Source organism: Seriola lalandi, unplaced genomic scaffold, assembly GCF_002814215.2.
Source record: "Seriola lalandi dorsalis isolate HSWRI2012SDOR001 ecotype SW California unplaced genomic scaffold, Sedor1 jcf7180002054654, whole genome shotgun sequence".
Lineage (NCBI taxonomy): Eukaryota > Metazoa > Chordata > Actinopteri > Carangiformes > Carangidae > Seriola > Seriola lalandi.
This window is the reverse complement of record NW_019525207.1, coordinates 697,609-710,563: the sequence shown is the minus strand read 5'-3', so window position 1 is coordinate 710,563 and position 12,955 is coordinate 697,609. Positions and strand designations below refer to the sequence as shown.

At 39.2% G+C, this 12,955-nt stretch overlaps 3 protein-coding genes across 4 annotated transcripts; all 3 read left to right on the top strand.

Annotated features, from left to right (window-relative positions):
• The first annotated feature begins 70 nt into the window (after positions 1-70).
• Positions 71-4,448, top strand: LOC111665520 (uncharacterized). Its single transcript, XM_087177789.1, has 6 exons — positions 71-474; positions 572-892; positions 2,354-2,482; positions 2,573-2,614; positions 2,724-2,872; positions 4,146-4,448. The coding sequence occupies exons 1-6, from the start codon at positions 438-440 to the stop codon at positions 4,299-4,301; spliced, it is 834 nt and encodes a 277-aa protein (XP_087033915.1). The 5' UTR covers positions 71-437; the 3' UTR covers positions 4,302-4,448.
• A 1,945-nt stretch (positions 4,449-6,393) lies between these two features.
• LOC111665586 (CMRF35-like molecule 8) lies at positions 6,394-9,259 on the top strand. 2 transcript variants are annotated; one of them, XM_023420643.2, is made up of 6 exons: positions 6,395-6,674; positions 6,757-7,071; positions 7,557-7,586; positions 7,686-7,727; positions 7,846-7,973; positions 8,499-9,259. In XM_023420643.2, the coding sequence occupies exons 1-6, from the start codon at positions 6,608-6,610 to the stop codon at positions 8,820-8,822; spliced, it is 906 nt and encodes a 301-aa protein (XP_023276411.1). In that variant the 5' UTR covers positions 6,395-6,607; the 3' UTR covers positions 8,823-9,259. The 2 variants fall into 2 exon arrangements, with proteins under 2 accessions (XP_023276412.1, XP_023276411.1); XM_023420644.2 differs by lacking the exon at positions 7,686-7,727 and having other exon boundaries at positions 6,394-6,674.
• A 104-nt stretch (positions 9,260-9,363) lies between these two features.
• Positions 9,364-12,647, top strand: LOC111665583 (uncharacterized). The gene is made up of 5 exons (XM_023420640.2): positions 9,364-9,567; positions 10,150-10,461; positions 10,647-10,685; positions 10,818-10,919; positions 12,090-12,647. Exons 1-5 carry the CDS (start codon positions 9,435-9,437, stop codon positions 12,377-12,379), a joined length of 876 nt encoding a protein of 291 aa, XP_023276408.2. The 5' UTR covers positions 9,364-9,434; the 3' UTR covers positions 12,380-12,647.
• Positions 12,648-12,955: the final 308 nt, after the last annotated feature.

The following is a 12,955-nucleotide window of genomic DNA, read 5'->3' as shown; positions in this document are numbered from 1 at the left end:
CGAGTTGTGTACCTTGGACTTTTAGAGCTTTTTTCACTGAGCAGCTGTTGGTCAGACAGTTGAACAACTACAAAGCCAAAAGAAGGATCAGATGTCGGTGATAATTTTACTATTATACTATTATTCAAATATAAATGAAAAGACTCTTTTAAAAAGCTGTGACAAAAAAAAAGCTTTACATTTCCCTGTACTGCAATAATACAATCACCTGATGGCTCTGAAACTAAGTGTAGGCATGCATAAGTGACGTTGGTCCTCTCACCTTAACTTTAACTTGTTTCCCTTCTCTTAGTTTGAGGTCTGCCGCCTTTCAGTCAAAACCACAGGAGGAAGGTAGGTAGTTCAGTGCTTATATAGATGTTAACTCAAGCCACAGGGGAAGACAGGGACTCTTCAGAGTGAGATACAACTACAGAGCTGGCACTTAATCAATCAGAATGAAGACCATCTCTGTCTTCTGTTGTCTCTTATATGGTAAGTGCCATCCTAAAATGCATACATTCATTTATTTAAACATTTATTTAAACATTCATGGAGCTATAAAACTTGTCACATTATGTATTCATGGCAGCTACGTGGACAGAAGGAGCCAAAATAAACGAAGAGGGATTCGAGGGGGGAGAAGTCTCATTCCAGTGCTCATACAAATTTGCCTGGAAAAATGATAAATACTTCTGCAAAGATAAGTGTAAAGAGGCTGAAGACATATTGGCTACTGTAAAATCTGGTGCTACAGCAGAGTCAGGGAGGATAACTCTGGCAGACTCGGGGAACAGAGTCTTCACTGTGACCTTCCATCAACTCCAGCTGTCAGATTCAGGGAAATACTGGTGTGGCGTGGACAGACCTGGTTTTGATACATACACTGAAGTAATCTTGACTGTAAAGGAAGGTAAGTGCATGATGTTTGTCACTATTACTCTGAATAAGATTTATTTGTACACTTTGTTTAATTTTTTTCTCTGCGTTCCCCCATCAGTTGTGAAATGCAACCCCATTAATTGAATACTATACTGTACTGTGCATTTTTGAGGTTTTTGTATTTTACTTGAGTATTTAAATATTTATGCTACTTCATACCTCAAGTCCTCAACATTTCATAAGGAAATATTACACCTTTCTTCCTTAGATTTAGATAACATTTATCTGATAGATGGAGTTACTTTTCAGATTAATATTTTACATTCACAGTACTGCTTTAACTTTAGCATACAGTGTTAAACCAATGGGTTCCAGCGTTCTTGGCTTGTGGCACCCTACAAAAAAGTAGTTTCTGGTTGGGGCATCTAGTTACACTTCACAAATAAATTTTCATTAGTTCCAGTTCCACCAAAGATCAAGTTCCCCTTTTATGATTTTATTGAACAAAATCTCCAAGGTTATTTCTCTCTCTCTCTCTCTCTCTCTCTCTCTCTCTCTCTCTCTCTCTCTTTCTTTCTCACACACAACTACACACACATTTCCTTGAGACTTGCCCTAACCCTAACCATATCCACAGCCACTGACCCAAAAGCTGAGCAATTGCATGTTATTACAGGAGAAAGTGGAAATTACATATGTATTACATAGTCATAACAGAAACCCTGTGTAGGCTGTACACAGTCTACAAGTTAACAGAACAATAAAGGGAAAGGTTGCAGTTTTCCATTGTGCTCTCTCTCTCTCTCTCCCTCTCTCTCTTTCTCTCTGAATGAGGGTAAACCAAAATCATGTGACTGCTTTCTGGTTACAAGTCTTCACTTTTTTCGACCGCTCATTAACACTGGATTGTTGATGGCCATTATCAAAGGCAAACTCCATGCAGAAAGGCGGTATGGCAGCAAAGGTGTGGACACAGACTTCGAGCTGCAGTACTTCAGCGAGGTAGCCGTTGTACACAGGCCAGGTGATGCAAGAGGTCCGTCAACTAAGTCCTGCTTGCTATATCATCGCTGGTCTAGTTGATTGGCAGTGTGAAGGCCAAAACAACCCTCAAGTCACCAGGAAATGTCCTGATGCTCCCGATTGGCTGTTCGCCACTGGTCCTCTAGGTTGAGAACCACAGGACTAAACTAATGGGGTGTATATAAAGTAGTTAAAACTAGCTCCACCCTGACCAGCTATGAGAGTAAATTACTGTTAATGCATCGATGCAATATTAACAATATGATAATATAATATATAATAATATATAACTCCCATGGCATTATTACTTTTGTACTTTATGTAAGTGTGTTAGTAAGTATGAAAGTATTTTTTGAGTAAGTTTAGCTGTGATTTTGAATGGAGGACTTTGATTTGTGGTATTTTTAGCTATCTTGTTATATTAATATTTTTACTTAAGTAAAGGATCTGAATACTTATTCCACCACAGTTCCCCATGCAGTTACGGTAAATGAGACAAAAGTCATACCAGACGTTTCCCCGACAAAGACATATCAGAATGTATCCAACACAACGCAACTAGCGTACAACACCAGTGGCCCTACAAACCAGTCAACAGGTAAGAAGAAAATATGATCAAATTCTAATCCTCACAAATATAAATCACAAATAAAATGTATAGAAAGTAATAATTGATCCTGCCTTACAGCCTCAAACAGCACTAATGGAGGAGAACCGAGCATGAGCACAAGTGAGTTTCTATCTAATCATTTACAGTTGGTGCATGAACATCAGCTGGCGACTGACACTTATTGTGGATGGGTAAAATTGTTCAGCCATCTTTCTTTGTCTTTGGCTAGGCATCGTGTTGTGCGTTTCTGTTGGCGGAGTTGTCATTCTGGCTGTCTTGGTGCTGCTAACCAGATTCAGGAAATGCAGACAAAGTTCAAAGCCTCAACCACAACTTTGCTCCAACAGCACAAACTCTGTCAGTGCAGATGAAAGAGAGGTAAGAGACAGAAACCGGAGATCAATAGATCAGTATGTCACTTCAAAGCCCAGCAACTTTCTTCCTAGAGAACTGTGACGATTTTGTTGACAGCAAATTAAATTAAGATGTCAACGATCCGGTTTCTTTTCCTGGTTTCAGAGGTCAACATATGAAGAGGGGTTTTCCAAAAGACAATCAAATCACATGGCTTTTTATTTTGAATTTCTCGAAAGCCACAACTAACTGCCCCCTTTGTCAAACAGGAGAGTTGCCTTAGTTTAAAGCAACGTTTGCACTTGAGAGTTGAACGAGAAAAGAAATACCATGTGTTTCTGTTAAATGTAAAGCTACAGCCAGGCGACGTTAGCTGAGCTCACTAAAACGTCTGGGAACAAGGAGAAAGAGTTAGCCTGGCTTTATATATCCAGAGGTAGAAAAGAATCTACCTAACAGCACCTCTGAACTCACTCACTCACTAAGTTATATCTCATTTTTTAATCCGGTAGAGACTCTATATAATTCTTGAAGTCTCCTCTGCTGCCTGACTCCAGAAAGTCATTGCTATGGGATTCCCTTTGGAATTGGAAATTGAAGCAGCTGAATGGATTTCAGCCATCACTACATTTTATTATTTACACCAGTGCTTTTCCTAGTGTGATATGACAAAATGTTGTTGGTGGAAAAGGCCCATGGAGAGAAATCCAGTCAAGTTCTTCCTATTCACTCAGCTGTTGATATATATCAATATGTTGATATATATCAATATGGAGAAAAAGTGTGGTACAATTTTGGGTAACACTTTATTTTACAGGTCTGAAGTTTGAGTTATTTCCTAATAATTTCCAAGAAGCTTCCTGAAGGAACTATGTAACTTGTTACTGATTGAATGGAAAATAGAGACACTGTTCAAATGGTACACTTCCAATTAATTGCTAGTATAATCTGGAATCTAGTGCACAGCAGGTCAGCTTAACATGCACAAAATGAGAAATTTGTTGACAGGTAATCATGTAATTCAAAATAGTCATTTACAATAATAAATGAATTATAATTCATTATTAATTTGGTTGGAGTGGAGATTTTCTTTAATGGAAATTTCTATTTTCCTAATAGTAATCTTAATAAGATTATGATGCTGTAACATAAAGTGTTACCCCATTTTTGTTTAATTCATGATTTAATTATTAAAGATAAATTAAGATGAAAAATGTATGTATGTTTTACTGCATAGAGTCAATTACTTTCAGCCCAGATAAAAGAACAGATTTTTTTCTTTGCCACTTTCCAACAGTCCGACTGTGAGTACGATAACATTGGAGAAGTGCAGCCGATTCAAAAATTTTCCGAGAGGACCTCTGGCTCTCGCCACCCACAACAGGATCCACCAATATATGCCTCCACAGAGGCTGACTGTAGAATATCCCTTCACATCTATGAAAATGACTGAAGAGATACTGCAGCTTAAAGATATTTAACTGCAAACGTCCAAAACGACCGTGGTATCACCTCAGGGATCTACACCAAGCCTTTGCAGCCTATAATGTCTGAGAGAACAGATGACGGCTGTCTTAGAAAACACTCAAATAAACCTACAACAACGGGAAACGCTACAAGCAAACCTACAGAGAGCTGTACGAGCAATGCGTCTGCTAGTCACCTCAGATCCTGCAGTGATTCCACTAAGTCGAAGCCCAGATCACTTTGGTTTGGTTTAGATTTATCAGGAACAGTCTGAGTTCATCTCAAAGATTTTAACTGGCCATTAATGGGCAGCTGAGCTGTACGTCCACTCATAAGCAGCATTTATCTTTTACTTAAAACTTAATTTTCCTAATTTACAAAGACAAGCTGAGGGGTGGAAACATGTTCTATCTTTGTTTTGATATAGATGCATGATCGTATGTGGGCAAACTGACTTTGAATAGTTAGAAGGAAACAGAGGAATATTATAGTTTCCTACTTTACAGTTACTTCACAGGGAGAGGAAATAGAAAGGAAGGAAAAAGGATGGTGAAGGTGATGGTAGTCCTTATAACTAGGAAAGATCCGGCTGTACATAATAAATGAAATATCATCATGCAATCTGATAGTAGCCCTATTTTAAAATGTATCTTGCCGAAGCTTAAAATGTTCAAGAGACTCTTTTTGAACTGTAACATGACAGTGTTCTTGCATTGGATTGCATTCTGTGTTGAGGCATTTGATTGTGTGTGTGTGTGTGTGTGTGTGTGTGTGTGTGTGTGTGTGTGTGTGTGTGTGTGTGTGTGTGTGATTGTATATGATTGTTTGTGGTTAATTATGTCAGGATGCATATACTTATTTTAATGTGTGTTTGCAGTTATTGAGAGCACGTATGTAGAAGGGGCCTTAACCAGGCAGTAATAAGATGAGTCAAAAACACATATCTGCATTCGTGGGCTGAAAAGTTTATGTTAAAGGTTTAGACTAGGATTACTCCTAGTGGCTATATCAATAAAGACACCATAGCAGACAGCACTGCACACTGACATATAAGATATATATCATAAACAATATGTAAATATATATATATATATATATATATATATAATAAACAAAAAAGTGGACTTCCTGATTCAACTTACTTTCAGTCTTACAGAATAAGACTGATGGCATCATTCCTGAACTCACCTTTCACATTTAAGTTTTGAGTTCCTACTAAATATCACTGTTAATGTGCTTGTTATTGGAATGTTTAACAAGTATTGAAGCCTGTTGTTGTTACATAGATCAGATGTTAATAATAATGCATGTAAAGATACAAATGATGACCAGTACCACTTCTTAATAAAGCATACTTTACAAAGAGTTTACAAATGATCTGAGTTGATTTTGAGTCTTGTTTCTGGCAACCTGACAAATATGTACACGCTTATAGCGCTGTTTTTTGTCTCTAACAACTCCTGAGAACTGTGTTCACTAGCTAGCTGCTAACTGTATGTGTCTGCTGTTTAGTGCTGGCCAGTTAGCAGTTGGTTTATCAAAGAAAAACTGAAACAGCTTCTTGCTGTGGTGAGAGACAACTGTAAGGACAGTGGTGAGAGTAATTCAAAACAGTGAAGATATGGGCTTTAAAACCAAAACCAATACAATGAGATACACGATAGAGCCGTTAACAGCAGAGTCTGGTCATTATTCTCTTTGAGTGAAACCATTCAAATTATACAAGGTCACTGTTCCATAGTCAATAAAAAAAAAAATATTGATTGGTACAGCTTCAATTGTAAATTAATAATTTATTTATACATTGTAGGTCAGCAATAACAAAATTTGGGTTGGCACATTGTGAAAAATCCCCTTGGCCTGTGTTTGTCCCTCTCACACCTACTTAGCAGGAAGTGGCACCAGATACCATAAGTACAGTTTGTGATAACACAGGTGAATTACAGGGGAAGATGGGGTGGCATGGAGGGATGGAACAAACTGAACTTGCATTAGGTTTTTAACTAAATAAAAGAAAAAAACTGTGATTAAACTGATTAGCTGGTGTATAAAAATAGTTTATGAAGACACACCTAAGGTCAGTTTTTGAGTCACACACCTCCCCACAATTTCACTTTCATAGGTTGATTTCTATGTGTGGACAGGTTTGATTATGAAAGAGGAAGAGGTTTAAACACATGGATATGAGAGCAGATGACTTAACACACACTCAGAATCTTAAGTCCGGGTTGTTGCCTCTCTGTGAAGCTGGGGGAGAATCCGACTGTAGGACCTGAAGTTAAACTGGGAGTGATGGGAGCAAGCTGGATCTCGTGGAGAACAACTTTATCTGTTATCACCATTTTACCACAAATCCGAGGTGAGCTGTACACTACGCATTTACACTGTTTAAGCTGCTTTGATAGACGCAGTTAGCTAATTAACACAGTTTATTCCGACAGCGCTGACCAGTGTCAAAACTGTGACCGGTGTGGAGGGTCAAACACTTTCCTTCAGATGTGAATATTCACACGAGTTGTGGAACAATACTAAGTACTTCAACCGTGATGACGAGGAATATCCCCTGATACGGACGGACAAACACGACCAGTGGGAGAGAAATGGACGTTTCTCCCTGTACGACAACACCACCGGAGCCTTCATCATCATCCAGGTGGACAAAGTCGTCCCAGAGGACAGTGGGATATACCTGTGCGGGGTGGACCTCAGCTTACGCACCGATCGCATCAGTAAAATACAACTGAATGTTCCTCGAGGTACAGTATGTCGTGTCACAGCACAGGATCGCTGGTTATTAATTGTTATATATGGTCTCCAGTTTTGCATATTTCACCCTGAATATATATATATAGTATAAATCTAGATTCTGGTTATTGATTACTTTACTAAAGACATAATGTTACAAGACAGATACTGTCTAGTCTATCTGGCTATCTCTGGCAAGCTGTTGCGTTTGGTAACAGGGCTGATTCAAAATCTACCGGCCCTTACAACCGAAATCTTTCATTTGTGACATTCTGTCCTGAGATATCCACATGGTGATCGTGAACTAAAAATGACAGTCCTTGCTGTAAATGAGAACTGAGCCGGGCTACTTTTTCTAATTTTGTACGTGTTCCTCTTTTTTGAACTTTCTATTCTATGAAAATGCTTCTTTGTTTGGGTGTTACAGGTTCCAAAAGTGGACATGTAACTTTCTGTAAACTAACTGTCTTTTTTTTTTTGTGCCTTTTGAGAACAGCAAAACCTCCAGAAAATCTCACACAGTACAGTAAGTAAGATCTTATCAGTACGTCAGGTCTCTCTGTGTGCTCTTTTCACTTGTGTGCATAAATACTTTCCTTTTTTTTTTTGTATTTGCACATCTCAGATACTGTAAAGCCTTACTTTCCAATGGACTTCAGAGTTGACAGTGAGTGATATGTGTTTGTGTGTGTGTGTGTGTGTGTGTGTGTGTGTGTGTGTGTGTGTGTGTGTGTGTGTGTGTGTGGGAATCCCCTGTAAACTTCAGTTGTCGTTCTTTCCTCCAGAGCTCCACATGCCGCTGTTCCTGACTGCAGTGATGTGTGTGGCAGCGATCCTGTTTGTGTGTCTGTTTACACTTTGTCTTCTGTGGGCTGTTAAACAGCAAAGATCCGACCCGCACCAGAACAGAGAGGTTCGTCTTTTTTTTGCCTTTTTTTTTTTTTACCATCAATGGCAATGTCAGTCGTTCAGTCTTCCACTTTGATCCACACTGAAATGTCTCCACGACTACTGGATGGATTAACATAAAATTTGGTTCACATATTCATTTGGCCTTAAGGATGAATTGGTGATCCAAGGTCAATTTGTCCAGTAATTTTAGTTTTTATGATCAATTACCTGCAACAGTAATGACATTCCCATCAGCTCCAGCTTTGCTTTGTGTTTACTGATAATTAGCACATTAACCTGCTGACACACTGAACCAAGATGGCAAACACAGTAAACATTGTATGTGTTTTAACATCAGTATGTTCCCTTTGTTATTGTGACCATGTTAGCATTTTGGTGATAGCATCAAGCTCAAAGCACAGAGCTGCCAGCCTGGCTGTAGACTCTTAGTTCAGTTTGCCTACTAAAAACAACACATTGCCTAGGAAACACTGAAAACACTTGCAAGAAGCAGTTCACTGTCAGCCAGTTTCTGTTCTCCCCACAGGCTTCATCTGACTACGAGACCATGATGCCCGGTGTGGAAACTGAACTTGAACCCCGCTGCACCTCTTTTACTCAAGACTGCGCTGACCTTTCACCCGAAGCACCGCCACCACCTGACCTCTGCTCCCACTTCACTTCAAAGCACCGGGAGTCCACCGTCTCCCTCGGCCTCGGTGATTATGTTGATGTGGATATACCAGGGAACATCTGCCAGTATCAAAATCTGGATCTCAGCCGGTTGGAGGAGCACGTCTATCACATCATTAATGTAAACAGCAGTCCTAAAGATGGATATCTGGGAGTCAAACCCCAGATTAACTGTTGAAATGACTGTGTAACTTCAGTTTATTTACAACTTGGGTCCTAGTTTTGAAGTTTTGGCCACTGTTTCCTTCAGAATAAATTTATACTCGCTGCTTGGCAAGTAAAGTATTAGAATATTATTAATGTTTTGAATGGTTGCCAAAACTGCAACAATGACATCAAGGTTTCAAAAAAAACAGAATTATCCTTTACTGTGCGTGGATTAAAGAGTTAACCAATTCAAAAGTTAACAACTCAGGAACTTTCGCAAGTAAACTAGTAATAGTGTGCATTTTTTGCTGTGTTTTGTCATGTCTAGATGTAAATATGCCGTGTTGGATGGCACAATGAAAAGACTGAAAAGAGCGTTTGTCAGCTGATAAAGTCCACCAAGAAGATTAGTGTCTCACTTTGCGTTATGGTAAAAATCACCAAAATAAACCAAGTGGTTGAGAGTGAGAGTGTCTCCGTGTCGCTTCTTTACTGTCCCATTACCTTTTAAACATTCACTGTGACACAGGCGGGAGATGGGTGAGACGTTTTGATGCTTCTCACATGTTCCAATTGGTTTTGGAGCGAGAGGAAGCTGACTTAACATAGGAAGTGCAACAAAAAAGAGGAACCTATACGGCAAATGCAGTTCTGTCGTTTATTTGGACGTGAAATAAGAGTTGAGATAAGAAAAGACAAAGGAGAGAGTGAAAAACGTATGAATCCTATGAGTAGCATGGAGATGATTTTCATCATTTTGGTCTTTCTTGAGGGAGGTACGTTTACTGAGATTTACTCTTCTGTCCTCTTCTGTCCTCTTCTGTCCTCTCCCTCTATCTGTGTTTGGTGTCTTTTTGGTTGGTTACCTTTCTCTGGTCGACTTTTTAACTCACCTTCCTGTTTTTATTAGGGGATCTGCAGTGTCTCCCAGCTCCTTGTATTTCTTACTGGCTTGCTGTTGTTTTTTTAGCCACAACCATAAACTGTGTTGACTTGTAAAACAATTTGAGTGAGCTGCAAGGAGGTTATTTTGCAACAGTAAAAGTAACAGAGTGCACCTTTAAAGCAGAAGTTCCCAAGGCACAAAAAGATTATCAGTGTTGAGAAAAAAAACTAAAACAAAAGGTAATGCTTAAAATTCTGATAATTTTTTCCAACTTCTCTAACATCTGCTTTTTCTGTGAAATATACATAGCTTTACCTCTTAGTGTCTCTCTAAAATATCCAAATGAAACAAACAAAAACATCTTTACAGAACGAAGTCTATCGGGAGAGCTTACAGAAAATATGCAGTAAAAACTAATGCGTTCAGCAGCTGATTGAAAACTGAATCTGACTTTTGTTGCTGTTTTGTGCAGGATTATGGGAGGCTGAAGCGATGTCACTAACAGGAGTGCTTCACAAGGATATCACAATAGAGTGCTCTCATGGAAACGCATTTTCCAACATCAAATATTTCTGCAAGGGAGCGTGTAACAATGAAGACGTCCTAATAACTAGCAGAGAACAGAATAAAGATTCATGGAGTAAATACAGTATTAAAGATGAAGGAAACACATTCTTCGTGACCATCTCTCGACTGACAGAGGATGACGCGGGAACTTACTGGTGTGGAATAGAAAGAGTTGGTTTCGACACATACAATGAAGTAATCCTCACAGTCATAAAGAGTGAGTCGATTCAGTACTGTACATGAATAGCTTTTATGATGTTGTTATGTTTCATTTTTCAATTTTTTTTTGGGTGATTTCCCTCTTATCAACATGTGGTCAGTATTTCACAACACTGCAACATTGAGAGACACGACAAGGAACAGAATTAACATAATTCTATCTTTCTTTTTTCTTTCTTTCAGAGGAAGGAAACAGCGCTGACTTGCTACAATTAAATTCAGGTGAGGCAATTAATACAAATGCTTCACGTCCTTGTAAGGCAATGTCTGCTTGTATGTAAATATGTTTGTGTGTGAGAGACAAAGTCCTGAGCGATACATCATCACTGACACGTGATGGTGTCTGTTTTTCAGAAAAGCTGGTGTACATCGGAGCGGGCCTCGGGGTGCTTGTGCTGGCTCTGGCGATGGTACTGCTGATATTCTTCAGATATCGAAACAGAGATGCCTCTTCTGGTATAAAACAAACCAACTTATTTAAGAGTATTTTCAGAATATGATGGCAATTTCAAGCACCTATTGGTCGAGAACACCCAGAACCACCACAACAGCCACACCAAACACCGTAGACATGGTGCCCCAGAGTAACACATAGGCCTGAAAATTATAGCGAGCACCTGCCAGCCACCTCATAATGCTCTACTACCTTAGACATCCATGGCATCAACTTTGCAACCATTAGAAACAACCACCCAAAGATGTATTTTAAGAACTGGACACTGGACTCAAAGATAGTGATTAACACTGCTGCATAGCTTAATTTATTATAATACATCAAATGTAGAAGATAAAAGTAACATGAAATTAAATTACAATTAAACTACAAGTATCTCAGAGTTGTACACAATGAGTACAATCGCAACCGAACCGAGGGACCAATATACAAAACTCAAACCCTGTGACAATAGTGTGCTGTGACAGTAAAGTAGTGGAGAGGGAAAGAGAGAACGGCACAACGGGCCAAAAACCGTTCACTTTGTTAATTTGCACACGATGCTTGCAAAGGTGTTTCACCATGTTGGTAGCGCAGCCTCCCTTTGCACAAAATAAGTTTGCCACCTATCATACTGATAGGCCAAGTGTGACCTGGTACTGAAACTGAAACTAATGCCAGTGAAAAGGAACTTAAACATTTCTTCATGATTCTTTTGGAATCTGAAGTTTGGAACCGGTTCTCAATGCTCAACCTTAACTGGAGCTCGGCGTCGTCCCTCTCATGCCTGTCTGTGCTGGAAGAGTGCTCCCTCCTCTGTTGCTCTTCCCGGGCTTTCTTCCATTTTTTTCCCCAGTTAAAGGATCTTTTGAGGGAGTTTTTCCTCTTTCGAATCGAGCATCCTAGGATACGGTGTCTCATGTGTTGGACAGATTTTCCCATAAAAATAAAAACTTGGGCTATTTTTGACTTGACTGTTTGAAACAAAATGTTGAGGAAGGATATAATGCAAAAATGATGCAATGTCATCAAATAGATAGAAGTATATTGTATTTTTATTGTTGTTCTTCACTCATTTGACTTTTATTGTTTGCAGCTTTTAATGAAGAATTACAGCAATACAAATATTCATTGTTCTTCAGGAATGAGAGGGGATTTAAAACTCTGTCAATGTATCTTCGCTCTCAATACAGGAAAGGACCATGACACAGTCTACGCAACACCGTCCAGTCTGAATCAAGATGCACAACATATCACCACTTCGTCGTCAGCCGCTCAGCACCAAGATGCGAGCAGAGACCCCACGGACAGTTCTTCCATTTCGTCAGACGTCCAGAATCAACCAGTCGGCCTCTTTTACTCCACCGTCAGCTTCAACAAACACACAGACTGCAGCACTGCTACACCCCGCCCTGCAGAAGTCACATACTCCACCATTGCAGCCATGTCAACAGATGAATCAGCAGTCTTTTGTAATGACTGAACTGAGTGATGATCATCTTCAGTTATGTGCAGCTATGTTATGCTAAACCACAATAATGTACCCACCTCACATATATTTCTAAGACTAAATTCAGAGGTTGTTTTATATGAAATATTTTAATAATTCTGACTTAATTGTTTAGTTCATACAGGACAGATATATGTGAAAGAGGTAAATAACCCCTTTAAAAAAATAATTTATGAAGGTTATACATCATGTCCAGTAGATTTTAGATTTTACCGAAATAAAATAAAATTGTAAATATAGAGATTTTCTTCCCCTGGGTATTTTTGTGTTTTTCATGAGTGTCTGTGATTGATTATAGTGAAAAAGTAAAACTTTTAACCAACCACCACCATATACCTGCATTAAGTACACACACACACACACACACACACACACACACACACACACACACACACACTCACACACACGCACGCACAGATAGAGATAGAATCTGAGAACATGATTTGAGGAAGAGGTTCATATCAAGTTCTCAGTGATCTGAGTCCGAACTCAAACTTAACCTCCCCACACACCCACAAGATAAACAGAGCTCCCTGAGTCACTGTGGGG